Genomic DNA, 13837 nt, shown 5'->3' on the forward strand with positions numbered 1-13837 from the left:
GTTTGCTCTTCAAGTAAATTCTCTGGGTAATATTTATTGTTGTACATATTTTGATTTTTTTTGTGTGTATTGCCCTTTTCATTATTTCTAGAAACATGATTATGAAATGATGCTTCTAACAAAGTGGCAAGCGCTACTATGTCCTGAAATAACTTGTTGACTACCAAGCTAAAAAACCTTGCTGAACAGTTTGACCTCTGTCACTGCACTCTGCCCTTTGTGCTGATAAACCCACTCAAATCTGCAAAACCACATGAGGCGAGTGGTTGGTTAATGTATTTAAGCCTTGTGGCTTCAGTGTTACAAATTCTGCTCTTCCAGTGACCTTTGTCTGACCTCTAACATCTGTGTCCACAGCTGCACTCGGGCTCATCAGAAGCAGAGGAGGAGAACGACCCAGACGGTGCATATGCCTTTCGCAGGAAGGCAGGCTGCCAGTACTACGCTGTAAGTACTGTGGTAATCCAGTTGAAATAAAAAGCATATCAGAGCTTTACTTTTATACTGTGGTGAGTTTAAGGGGGCATGATGTCCCAGCAGTGGTGCCCTGAGGTTGTAGATGCTTTTAAATGCTCTTTGCAAGCACTGGTTAGAACAGGAATAATTATCCACATAGTTGTTATATTATAACAAGAAGGGTTATTTCTAGCAGGAGAATACATAGTGAAATATTCAGTTTACAGATTTAAGTTGATCTCAACATGCAAGTGATTTTATTTCACAGCACACAGTGGACTAAGTTCTTTACTAAGTCAGTAAAGCAAGTCACAGATTAAGTGAGTGTACCCCGAGTGACGATCAGCATCCTGTCTGTTTCCAGGCTCATCAGGATCGTGTGGGTAGCTGGCCATGGTGTGGACCCTGGGAGGACGGTTTTGCAGAAGCTCGCTTTCGCTACAGTCTCACCACGCTCACAGTGCCGCGGCGCTGTCTTGGCATGGCTCGACGACGCGTGGGACGAGGCGGCAGGTCAGTTAACTTCCGTCAGATTAGCATATTAGCACTTTGTCCCATGCTATAAACTTCTTAATGGCTTGTGCAGTGGTATGTTGGACGTAGCATATTGTATGAATTTAAATCTCATAGGAAATGATGGCTAATAGTTGAAGCTGCAGACAACTTGTATTTGTCAACAAGGAAGGAAGAACTGCTCAACTTTCCTCATTTACTCTTGTTCTTTAAAGACATACGTGGAAGTACTTGATTAATTAGTAGTTGAAGTACTAGTCTTATTATAAGAAGGCTTTTTACATATCCCCAGAAAGAAGCTGTTAAAATGTCAGCCAAATTAGGCTGGTTATCTGTATTGATCCAGTGTCCAAGCACAAGACCTGAACTTCTCCTTGTCTCGCAGGGTGTTGCTGGACAGGGCGCACACGGACTATGACAAAGTTTTCCACGGACTGGATCCAGAAATGGTTGACCTGCCTCTTCCCCCGTCTCCTCTTCCTCCTACAACTACTTCACGTTCGCCGGCCACCGACAAGTTTGCCAGTACCTCAGAAACAAATACCTCAGACAGAAGTTCCTCCTCCTTCAATTCCTCTCTTTCCTCTCCCTCTTCCACGGACCTCAGTCAGATACTGTTGAATATAAAGTCGTGTCGATGGAGGCACTTTAGACCACGGACACTACCACTACATGAGCTGGACAATGCCCACCCGCTATTCAGGAAGTTGAGTCGAGGCCTGAAGCGCCCAGTCTCGGCCTCCACGGCTGGGGGACGGCCCTTTGGCTCCCAACGCCCTGTAAGGGTTGTCCCCGCTCCCGCACCCATTGCTGGTAAGTGGATTGGCTGCCTTCAAACATTATGGACGCTTTCTGTCAGATACTGTTTTTGTTCTTAACTTTGCACTTTAGGTAGCCAGGGGTTGCAGGGCATTTCTGCTTTGATGAGTGACCTTATTTATTTCTGAAAACAGGACACATGCGCGCACACACACCACTGACACCACTTGTCTTCTACCTATGAGCTTGTTTTATAGTAATTTTTCCCCATTTTACAAATAGAAAACAGTGACTGCCTCAGCCCTAGTGGTGTTTAGACATGCCAACTGTTTGGCAGTGGAGGTTGAAAATCAATTTTGTGCTGAGGAAAAACCTTGAAAAATGAAATTAAAAAAAGTTAAGTTTGTTTTCCCCCAGTGTCCCAATTACTGGATAATCAAGTGTCGCTTGGATTGTTTTTCCTGTAAAATGTAGTCTCAATGAAAGCTGTTTGCAAGGTCTGTGGATTATGGAAACACTAGTTTCTTTTGAGTTTTTGAAATGTATTTCTTGAATACTAGAAGCTTAAATGAAATTTAATTGAGATGTTAAAACCGGGGCACATAAAAAAGCAACTAGTGTGTCAGTGTACTACTCTGGGTGAATGGACCTTTTTAGAGCCAAGCTAGATCATGGAGGTAATTAGCAACTATCCATCCATGACATAAAGGATGCACGGGTCAGACTACTTCCTGTTTGTTATCACATTTTCTTTTTTCCCCCTTTTTCTTTCTGGATTGTGGTGATCATTCTTTCTTTGGTCCTCCAATTAAAAGACTGCAAACAGACACTATTCCTGCTGTCTTCCAGCTTTTGTTGCTTATCAAATAGAGCTGTTGCCTGGCATTCACATTGCGTCTCCTCCCACCCCACCCAGTCCACAAGGTGTCAATTAAAACTGGGTTTGATAAATAAATTCATGAGATGCACAATTTGATGGGGTGTGTAGACACAGGCGTGGAGCGTTGAATACAAACTAAATGCCACAGATCCCTGGTGGTGGTACTGGGATGGCAGTCAGGCAGTTGGTGTCTTGATGTCTCTACAGGCAGTTTACAGGAGTTGTGTATGTTTTGATGTGCAGGAAAATCAACTGCGTACTGAATTCTTCTTGAAAAACTGATAGACATAATGAACAAGAGATTTAGCAAGAAACTCAAGTAACCCATCTGTGCAGAGTGACTACAGTAGCGGTTAAGGCTGCAGAGAGCAGCAGTAAATGTAGATTGTAAGCAGTGCTGAATTAATGGGTACTGTATTTTGATTAAATAAGACAGAGGCAGATTGCATGAAACAAGAATGAAGCGTGTACCAGATGGAGTACAAGCTGTGACTTCCAACTGCAGAGTGATGAGGAGTCGTGGAACCTGTGAAGTAGAGAACTGAAAGACTCGGAGAGAATGAACAGATCAATACTTCAATGAGACACAAAGCCACGTAATACCTTGAAATGCGGGAATAAGACTTTGAAATCAATAGAAAGCCAGTAAAGAAAGACTTAAAACCATGTTATTCACAGGATAAATACCTGGGACGCAAATAAGACCACGGAGGAACTTGCATACACACAAGCTTTCTTGTTCTCCCGAGCTGAAGAAAATGTCTCGCCGCTGAAGTCTGTGAACTTCAGTGTCGTTTCCCTGTTGTTTTTTTGGCAACTGCCTTAACAATGAAGGCAGTATTGGGTGGGTGTGTGTTGTGCATTGCTGAGTTGGCAGTGCTGGAAAAGTTGCTGGTTCATTCACCATAAGTAAATTGAAAACAGATATTTATGTCCATGTTTTATTGTACTGGGATTTCCTCAAGAGAAAAGTAAAGGCAAAGACAATGGGTTTCAGACAGCTTCATGCATCACTGAGATTTCTGTTTGGACAGTGATGCTTCAGAGTGTTACGTGGAGCTGATGCCACTGGGTTGCAAGATTGCAAGAGGCTAGCAGGCGTGGTCAAGCAGTTTAGCAAAAATAGCTGTACTGCATCTAATGACCATGTCTTGCATGCTGCATACACTGTGTGATTGGTCTATCTGAACGGCTCAGTGCTCATCATTCAAGCCTCCTTTCACAACTGTCCATCACCAGGCCATCATGTAGTCTGGTACTTAAGAGTATCTTGTAAATGTTGAGAAAGGTGTTCAGGTTTTTCAGACTCAGCACATCTGTGGCTTCTCTTCACACACTACTCATGCTTTGTTTCTGCATTTACATCTAGCAACATTTTATGGAGGTGAATTTGTCTGCATGTGTCTTCTTGGCTTTGGGTATTAGTAGAAACAGTGTGTTAAAAGCAGCATTTGAAATCCATTTCGAACTCTCGTAACAAACTTTTGTCTCTCAGCTTTCACAGCCGAACAGTACCAGCAGCATCAGGAGCAGCTGGGCCTGATGCAGAAACGGCAGCTGGAGCAGATCCAGCAGCAACAGCAAGCCAACAGCACCGCCACTACAAACAGCACACATGTCAGTATCCCACAGTCCGTCCAGGTTGTCAGACACAAACTGAACATGGTCTGAGTTTTTGTGTTTTTTGTTTTTTTTCCTCTCATCATTGACTTAAATAGCTTTCTTCTCCTTCCGACAGGGCCTGGCCAATACATTGGACCAGGCTAGCGCTCAGTTCGCCGCTTCAGCCCTAGTCACCGCCGACCAACTGCTGGCTCTCAAAACCAAGGAGGACTTAGCCCTGGGAGGCGGAGTCAATGGCGTCCTCTCTCCCTCAGGTATGACAACCCTCCAGACAACTGCTGGTAGGCTTGGTTGTAGACTTTGAAAAAGAGACAATGACAAGACAGCCGAAAATGTTTTGTCTTCTGTAAATAAGACAAAACCTCATTATGCAGCGTGGTGGAAACTCCACATGTAATATGAGGAAACTGGCATCACAGTCATTTTATTCAATGAGGTGGTCACTGGTCTGAAGGATTAACTTGATTGACCATCTTGATTATTCTCAACCACAATGTTGAATATCCTGACAGTAATGAATGTTTCATTACTGGCAGGATACGCCAACAATTCCCAGTTTGATTGTTTGTACCTCCAAAATATTAATTTCGATAAATAGTGCAACAACAAAGTTACAGAAACAAAACAATTTAAAGTGCACTTCAAAATGTGCAATACTGTGACACCGAAGAGCCAAAGCAAACGATGAGTGTAAAGTAATTACAGTTCATAATAGGGTATACAGAAAGAACAGATAAGAGCGCAAAGCAGATTGAACAAAAGCTGCAGGATTTAGGAGATAACTGACAATGGAATTTCCATTGGAGATAATTCTGCAGATGAACGCAGTGCACGGAGGATCTGCCCTTTACAGATAAAACTACAGAAAAACTTGGAGGCAAATAATCACTGTGAAATAATTTGTATTCTAATGATTAATCTCTTTTGTGAGTCTGGTGAAAAGGAATAAATGCAGCTCATAAATGACCTTCCTCACTGTAGATATTTAATAATATGCAGTTTTAAAGTTAAAGTATGCATTGAGCTGGTTTAACATGGCATCCTTTAAACCTGTGCACACATTCTCAACAGCTTATTTTTAATATAGCATTACCATGTACACATTAAAAAATTTATTTAAATACCCATATTACATTGCATTTAGTGCTTCAAGTTTCCAATATAGATAACATGATTTTTTTTTTTTTCTTCCCCCCCTTAAAGAACAGTTGATAATCAAAACCTTTCAAATCCCAACTCCCCACCCCTGTCACCAACCACCTCTCCCCCCCTATCATCACCCGGGATCTTTTCACCCCTCAGGTGTCTACAAGGGCTTGCACCTCTCAAGCACAGCGTCCCCTTCCCCCGCTGCCCCGGCTCCACCCACCACTACCCTGACACCCACATCGCTTCACCTCTGCACCACCAGCAGCTCCACCTCCACTACCAGTAACAACAACGGCACCGCCCACCCTGCCAACACCACTAACACCGCCACCACTCAGGTCCTGCTGGGAAACAACAACAACAGCCTCCGTATGGGTGTTCCCGCCAGCAAGCGTGTACACGCCCCCCGGACGCTGAGCGCCACCATGTCAACATCCGCCTTAAAGCTCGCCCATGCAGCTGCCGCCACCGCCAACTGTCAGAAACCCAAGGTCACTACGGCCTCGGCCTCGCCACTGGACATTGTGCCCAGGTGAGCAAAAAACATGCAACCATTGTGAGAACATTAAAGGGTGGACCAGGTCAGCCAGGAAAAATATCCCCCATCCACAGTCTTTTAGAAGTTACTACAGTATATTTGGACTTTGTGACAACTGTTAGTCACATAAGACGCGAGAGCTTCCATTTCACATCTTTAAAAAAACAAAACACTTGCAGCCTTGCACTCAAACACACAGCTGTTTTCATTTGGATGGAAGTACTTCTACTTTTTGATTACTAGCTCTTGTTCCTTTTTTGAGTTTGAATGAACTTAATTTTAAAGTCAAGATCAATTGTCCTTTTTTAATGTCGTGTATATCCAAAACCCCCCAGTTTGTAAAATACAACAAACATAAACAAGACCCTTGTATCAAAGCCTCACAAGGTTCTTAATAGTTCAGGTTATGAGACGACCCAGATAACTGCTTTAAGTTGCTGCAGTGGCGATTAGTACATTAATGTAGTAATTTTAAATGCCAGCTATTTGCTGTTTTTCTTACTTTCATCTTGTTTTGTCCTCAGGGAGAACCATGAACAAGACAAGCCAGCACTGAACAGTCTATCGGAGAACACAATGGCCATGGAGGTTACGTAGCCTCGCGTCTGCAGCACGGGGGGGAAGCAAGTCCTTTTTTTTTTTTTTTTTTTTTTAGGTGCTATGCATCGTTCGTTAGTCGTGAAAGCAAGTGATGGTGGAAAGAGCGCGGCAAGGCTGGGTTTCCATGGTAACTCTGTTGGGACTTAATTGCAATGCTCGTCTCGTACAACTTCTTTTTCCCCTCTGACCCCATTTCCCTATTTGTTACTGTTAATAAGAGATCGTCTGTAAATTCTTAATATGGCAATTATATGTACAGTACTGCATATTTGTAATACCCCCTCCCCACCCCCTGTTCTTGTATATAACATTACTTGAATACAGAACTGTTCATTTGTGATGTTTTGCACTCGAGGAAAAAAAATCAAAATTAAAAAGAAAACGACAAACTGCAACTGATGCGAGTATGAGGTGTGAAAGTTGTACCACAGAAAAATGTATGTCCTCACATGCATGGTGCGGAACCTGCTGTTTGATCTATTTATTGTGCCGTGTTTACAAAGGGTTTGTTTTTGGTTTTTACTTTTTTTTTTTTTTTTTTTTTTTTTTTTTTCCCCCCCCCCCCAACTGTACCCCTCACTGGTTCCCCGTGCTGTAGTCAGTGTTTAGCTAGATTAAAAAACACATTTTTTTGATGTTGTGAACATGGCCGGGAGCTCGCTTGTTTTTTTTGTGGGCGTTCTTCCATGATGTTCCCATGTGTCATATTGAATCCATGGAGACATGCACTCATACAGATTCAGGCGCAGGGCAGTAGAAGACGGCGACAGGTGTGAATTTGTTTGTTGTAGGCATCAGTTTGTCAGTGGGTTAATCAGTTTCCACAAAGCTCTTCCATACATATATTATTCCTGAGACAAGTAACAAAACATTGGGGATGAAGACTTTTTCCCAGAAGGGAAGCTTCTGACTTATCTAAGCACTATATAATTTGTTTTTTTAAATTGATTGATGCTGCTTTTGTATGATTTTGGTCTCTGGTTTGCCCCAGATGGCCTCATTTACTTTTGTTTTCTGTAAAAGATGAGCCCCTACATCCTGTATAATTTTTTTAACTTTAATATTTTTGTATCCACTTTTCCCCTCTCAAGACATCATTCTTTTGTTACTTGTGATCTAAAAAAATAGGAGTAAAAAAATGCAGTAACTGACATTTATCATTCCAGCTTCTACATAATAAGGAAGAAACATGTATTAATTGAAAAGAAAAAAATCGCTCTACTTTTAAAAAACTCTCCAGAAGGCTGCAAGGCCATGAACCACAAGTTATCGGGTGCCTTCATTTGGGAAAAAAAAAACCTTTAAAAAAAAAAAAATCGCTCTCTTCTGTGAAGAGTTTGGTACTGAACAAGGCTACTTGTAGTTTTTCTTTGTCTGTACCACAATCCCAATGCCCATTCCAGTGGCCCAGTTGATTCATGAGTTTTTGTTTTTGTAGACCTACACACACGGAAAGACTAAGAATCCTCTTGAATTGTCACAAAATGAAATAAAAATCCAGGGCATTATGTGTTTTGACTAGCATGTCTCATTTTTTGTCGTCTGTCTTTTAATGTATCAAAGTGAACAATCTTGAATGCAGTGTAGTAATGTCTTGTCGGGGAATGTCTGCCACCCACCAGCCAGATGTTGTCAAACTTTGGCTGTGATTGTTTGTCTGTCCCCTTTAGCTTGTAATCAACCACCTACAATCTCATCTGTTTGCGGGGTTTTGGTTCATGTGTCTGTATTCAGGAAAAGACATGAATGTTAGAAGTGAGCAGAAATCTTTCTGCTAGCCGCTTTGGCAGCAAACCAACATCTATAATTTTTAAGGCTTAAAGTGGTGGTGGTGGTGGCGGCTGGTTAGTTTTGGGTCAGCTCCTGATAAGTCAGAGGTCAGAATGTTCAATGCACAGGGTTTGACTCTGTAAGGTCTCTGTGTATTTAAAGTTTTGTTTAAAAAGGCTGAACATACCCGTTCTAACACTAAATATTTAGTTTCTAAGAGATGTTTTAATGTACTTTCACCATTGACTTTTTATTATTATTATTATTATTATTATTATTATTACCTGCATTCTCTCACTGCTGTACCTAGCTCTTAATTGTATGTAGATATGGGTCTTTTATATTGGATTTTGTCCATCTGAAGTGGAAGCATCCTCAGTCAAATTGCTGAACAAAACTGCCCAGTGGTGATAGTTTGAATGAATGGAGGTGCTTGTGCCTCTTGGAGATTGTTTAATTTCCATTCTTCTAAAATTAATATTTTTGTTGGCTCAAGTTGCATAAATTAAGATTAATTACGTTTGACATTTAATTTGAGTAAAATTCTGTCTGCTTCAGTTTGACACTACTCAAAAAAAATAAAGGGAACACTAAAATAACACATCCCAGATATGAATGAATGAAATAATCTCATTAAATACTCCTTTCTTTACATAGTTGAATGTCCTGACAACAAAATCACAAATTATCAATAGAAATCAAATTTATCAACCCATGGAGGTCTGGATTTGGAGTCGCACTCTAAATCAAAGTGGAAAACCACACTACAGGCCGATCCAACTTTGATGTAATGTCCTTAAGTCAAAATGAGGCTCAGTAGTGTGTGTGGCCTCCACGTGCCTGTATGACCTCCCTACAACGCCTGGACATGCTCCTGATGTGGCGAATGGTCCCCTGTGGGATCTCCTCCCAGACCTGGACTAAAGCATCCGCCAACTCCTGCACAGTCTGTGGTGCAACGTGGCGTTGGTGGATGGAGCGAGACATGGAGACCAGATGTGCTCAGTTGGATTCAGGTCTGGGGAACGGGCGGGCCAGTCCATAGCATCAATGCCTTCCTCTTGCAGGAACTGCTGACACACTCCAGCCACATGAGGTCTAGCATTGTCTTGCATTAGGAGGAACCCAGGGCCAACCGTACCAGCATATGGTCTAACAAGGGGTCTGAGGATCTCATCTCGGTACCTAATGGCAGTCAGGCTACCTCTGGCGAGCACATGGAGGGCTGTGCGGCCCCCCAGAGAAATGCCACCCCACACCATTACTGACCCACCGCCAAACCGGTCATGCTGGAGGATGTTGCAGGCAGCAGAACGTTCTCCACGGCGTCTCCAGACTCTGTCACGTCTGTCACATGTGCTCAGTGTGAACCTGCTTTCATCTGTGAAGAGCACAGGGTGCCAGGGCGAATTTGCCAAACATCCTGCACGGTGTTGGGCTGTAAGCACAACCCCCACCTGTGGACGTTGAACCCTCATACCACCCTCATGGAGTCTGTTTCTGACCGTTTGAGCAGACACATGCACATTTGTGGCCTGCTGGAGGTCATTTTGCAGGGCTCTGGCAGTGCTTCTCCTGCTCCTCCTTGCACAAAGGCGGAGGTAGCGGTCCTGCTGCTGGGTTGTTGCCCTCCTACGGCCTCCTCCACGTCTCCTGATGTACTGGCCTGTCTCCTGGTAGCGCCTCCATGCTCTGGACACTACGCTGACAGACACAGCAAACCTTCTTGCCGCAGCTTGCATTGATGTGCCATCCTGGATGAGCTGCACTACCTGAGCCACTTGTGTGGGTTGTAGACTCCGTCTCATGCTACAACTAGAGTGAAAGCACCGCCAGCATTCAAAAGTGACCAAAACATCAGCCAGGAAGCACAGGAACTGAGAAGTGGGCTGTGGTCACCACCTGCAGAACCACTCCTTTATTGGGGGTGTCTTGCTAATTGCCTATAATTTCCACCTGTTGTCTATTCCATTTGCACAACAGCATGTGAAATTGAATGTCAATCAGTGTTGCTTCCTAAGTGGACAGTTTGATTTCACAGGAGTGGGATTGACTTGTAGTTACATTGTGTTTTTTAAGTGTTCCCTTTATTCTTTTGAGTAGTGTATTTGTTTCTATTTTTGCTTGAGTGCATGTTAAGAAATGCACTTAAAGTGAAGTGCTAGAACTTAAACTATTGCATAAAGCAAGTGAAAAGTTCTCACAGTGAATATTTCATGCTTATTAAATAATTTTAATTAAATAATAAAAAATAGGATCAGGAAAAAGTTTTCTCACTTTATGCAAGGAAATAACATGCAAAGTACAACGCAACAATTTTCCATTATTGAGCTTTATTAAAATTAATGAAATACTCATTCAAACCTTAACTTGGTTCTGGGCCCGTATTTATTAAGCTTCTCAGAATTACTCATAAGAACGCTGCTAATAATCGACTTGAGAGTAAAAACATTCTTGGCTCAAAGTGTCAGAGCCTTTCCGAAACTGCTTGCTCCTCCCTCTCCCTACCTACTTCCACTGTCTGCGCGTTCATGCAGAGGGTCCGCCGCATTGCGTTCTGAAACAAACGAGGGCGGAGTGGTAGTGGGTTGTTAAACCCTCCGATGCCAGTGTAGGTACCAGATATGCTCCAGGGAAATAACGTACACACACGTTAGCTTAAGTAGATGGGCTGCTAACATTAGCGTCGTAACATTATTTCACCAAAAACTAGTATCCGTAAACACTACGACATACCATCTGCCACGTCATCATACAAACGTACAGCCAATCACGTTAAGTGGCGTTACCAGCAGGCGCAGGCCCCGAGCAGATCTGACCACCCAGAACACAGTTAGTTATGATTGCCTTCTTGTTCTTAACGTTTTTAATTGAGGTGCTATACTGATGCAGAAAGTGTCCAAAGTTTAGTTTGGAGTCAGTCCATTTTTTCTTGCGGATGTGGAATTTCCCCAATAATACCAACTGTACAAAAAAATTGTCTTTTTCCTTCTCATTTCTTTCAAAACATAAGAATGTCTTTTTCCTGAAATTGAAACGTTTGTCCAGTTTTCCTTTTCAAATAACGTTCAACATCCCACCAAAACATTCTACAATATATACATTGATAAAATAAATGACAAATTGATTCTTCATGTAATAGACAGAAAGTGCAAGAATATTCAATCTAAATCACTCAAACCTCTTTTTTACCAGATATATACTATGTAATATCTTAAAGGAAACCTCTTTTACTTTAAGACAGAATTTGTCTACAATAAGCCACATTTTGTGGTGTAGTAAAGTCCAGAAGAGTCTGTCTGGAGAACGGTATGCCTTGTATGCAGTTCCTGATATATTTATTTGCTGACCACCCTGTAAGTGCCAGATCCGTACCGCCAGCAAGAGCCGTTCCTCTGTCAGTCAAAGAAGGTTACCGCAAATCTGCCTATTCAAAATGATCCAATGAAATATTTCATATCGAGATAACAATGTTTTTTAATCACTGAAGATTTAATTGTTCACTATGATGTAATATGACTATACTTTAGATATTAAAAACATTTTTAATTTTTAATAATGACAGCAATCTCACAATGTGAGCAACACAAAGGAGGCTAACCCTAGCTGCTAGCACGACCGATGTGCACAGCTGTAGGGTTAGCCGGTCGACATGCATACAATCGCTGACTTAGGTTTAGGCACACACCCTGATGGTTAGGGTGAGTTTCGTGTGACTTTTCTGGTTAACATGTAGGATTTTTAAATTCAGAGACTACACTAACATTTCATTTCACCATTCACAGTTTAACAACATTGTGTTCAATAAAAAAATACTCTTGCCCGATAGACAATACAGCTGTTTTTAGTGAATCTTATTAAACTTCAGCCAAAACAAAATAGCCTACATTAAGCGACAGAATAGAACATGATACAACTAAATACACAGGGTAACGTTATCAAGTAACAAGCAACAAAGGCATTAAAGAAAAATAGTTAGCGTAAGTCTTTATACATTTTAACAGCTTTAAATTCTACAGACTATATAGGCCTAATGCTTCAAAATAATGTACGCTATGATTAATATTGAAATGTATTCGTGAATGTAAAATTTTTCATATAGGCTAAGATAAACAGGTTAAAATATATAGGCATTTCTTTACAATGAATGTCAGTCTTTTAATAAAATTATTTTTCGTAAAATGTTTCATAGTCATGTCATTTCGTTATTGCAAAAAACACTTTTCCTCAACATCAATCCTGAATCTTAATGCAACTTGTTTATTTGATACACATAGCAGAGAGTGCAGGGGTAACGTCAGATCCTATTTACGCTGGGGGAGAGGGTAGTTCATCCGAAAGTTGACCGCTGTATTTAAATTCTGCGCGGGTTAGGGAGCTTGCTTTGGCCGGGAGTGTGACTCCGACCAGAGTTCACAGTGTCGGAGAGGAAGTGGCGAGGGTGTAGTTCCTTTTCGGTCGGTACACTCGGTACAACACATTAGTGTGGGGATTGCGTCCTCGCGAGACCAACCTGAAGAAACTATCAAAACGCCTGTCAGGGCCAATGAGATTGTTGCAGGCAAGGGGGGTCCCACCTTCCTCTGGGGCTATAAAAGCTCCTGCACAGTCTCATCTCCTCAATCGATTTGCACTTCACCTCGCAAAATCTGACTTTAGCAGAACCCTTGCTAGCAATTTAACTGTCTGATAGGAGTTGAGCTTGCTCCCTGCCCAGGGCGTCGCTAATAAGTTGTTTCTGCATGGTCCTGTTTAGCTCGCTAGCAATCGTTTAGCCCAGCTAACATATATCCATTTAGCTCAAGCTAACAGACATCCCAGTCCATACCAGTTTAGCGCAAGCTAACACATACAAACCATTCTGCCACAACCGTTTAGCTCTGTGGCTAACGCTACCCCCGCCTGTTTAGCCTATAAATGGCATAACGCAATTGCCCCGGAAAAAAAGAAGGGTCCTCCTTGCGTGTCTAGCAGAAGGAAGCCCAAAAGCCGCCCAAGCGCGTGTGGATTCCCCCTTTCGGAGACAAATACCCACGGCGCTTGCCCAGTCTGTCTTGGTATGTTGCATGCCAAAGCTGCACTTACCAGCCCGGATTCCTATGCGCACTGAGAAGATCAGCCGCTCGAGCGGACCCTCTGCTGTCTGAAGCCGGCGGCTCTTCCACCGCACGGACGATGACATCAGGGCGGGACATTCATGGGGGGACCAAATGGACCAAATGGATGACATCCTGCCTACCATCGAATACGGAGACATGGAGGAAGACCCAGTCGACTTCACCGTCACCTTGGATAATGTACCGCTATGTGTACTTTCCGTTTCTCAGATGGGGAGCCCAAAGCTGGTGGTGAAGAGGACATGGAGGAAAGCCAGGCCCTCGCCAGCAACAGATGCTGCTCGCTGGTAATTATTTTCTTCCGCAGCAGCCTGCAACAGTGAGACACAAATAGCCGGTCTTCCCGGACTTTACGCTGGAGCTTTCACAGTCCTGGGCAACCCCTAAGGCCCCACTCTCCCTGCCCTTCTCTCAGTTCCTAGACCTGGAGGG

At 42.7% G+C, this 13837-nt stretch overlaps 1 protein-coding gene across 3 annotated transcripts in view; it reads left to right on the top strand.

Moving 5' to 3' along the window:
* Positions 1–8030, top strand: part of LOC119901713 (enhancer of polycomb homolog 1-like) — a 28285-nt gene extending 20255 nt beyond the window's left edge. For 2 of the 3 annotated variants that reach the window (XM_038717319.1, XM_038717316.1), the window contains 7 exons: positions 358–447; positions 821–969; positions 1355–1782; positions 4104–4225; positions 4347–4485; positions 5435–5912; positions 6443–8030. In XM_038717319.1, coding sequence (XP_038573247.1) covers positions 358–447; positions 821–969; positions 1355–1782; positions 4104–4225; positions 4347–4485; positions 5435–5912; positions 6443–6515 — 1479 coding nt within the window. In that variant the 3' untranslated portion in view covers positions 6516–8030. The remainder of the gene's footprint in view (positions 1–357; positions 448–820; positions 970–1354; positions 1783–4103; positions 4226–4346; positions 4486–5434; positions 5913–6442) is intronic. The other variant, XM_038717317.1, reaches the window with a different exon arrangement.
* The last annotated feature ends 5807 nt before the right edge of the window (positions 8031–13837 follow it).

Source organism: Micropterus salmoides, unplaced genomic scaffold (assembly GCF_014851395.1).
Source record: "Micropterus salmoides isolate LMB-PRFRI ecotype aquatic unplaced genomic scaffold, ASM1485139v1 Ms_hic_scaffold_14, whole genome shotgun sequence".
NCBI lineage: Eukaryota > Metazoa > Chordata > Actinopteri > Centrarchiformes > Centrarchidae > Micropterus > Micropterus salmoides.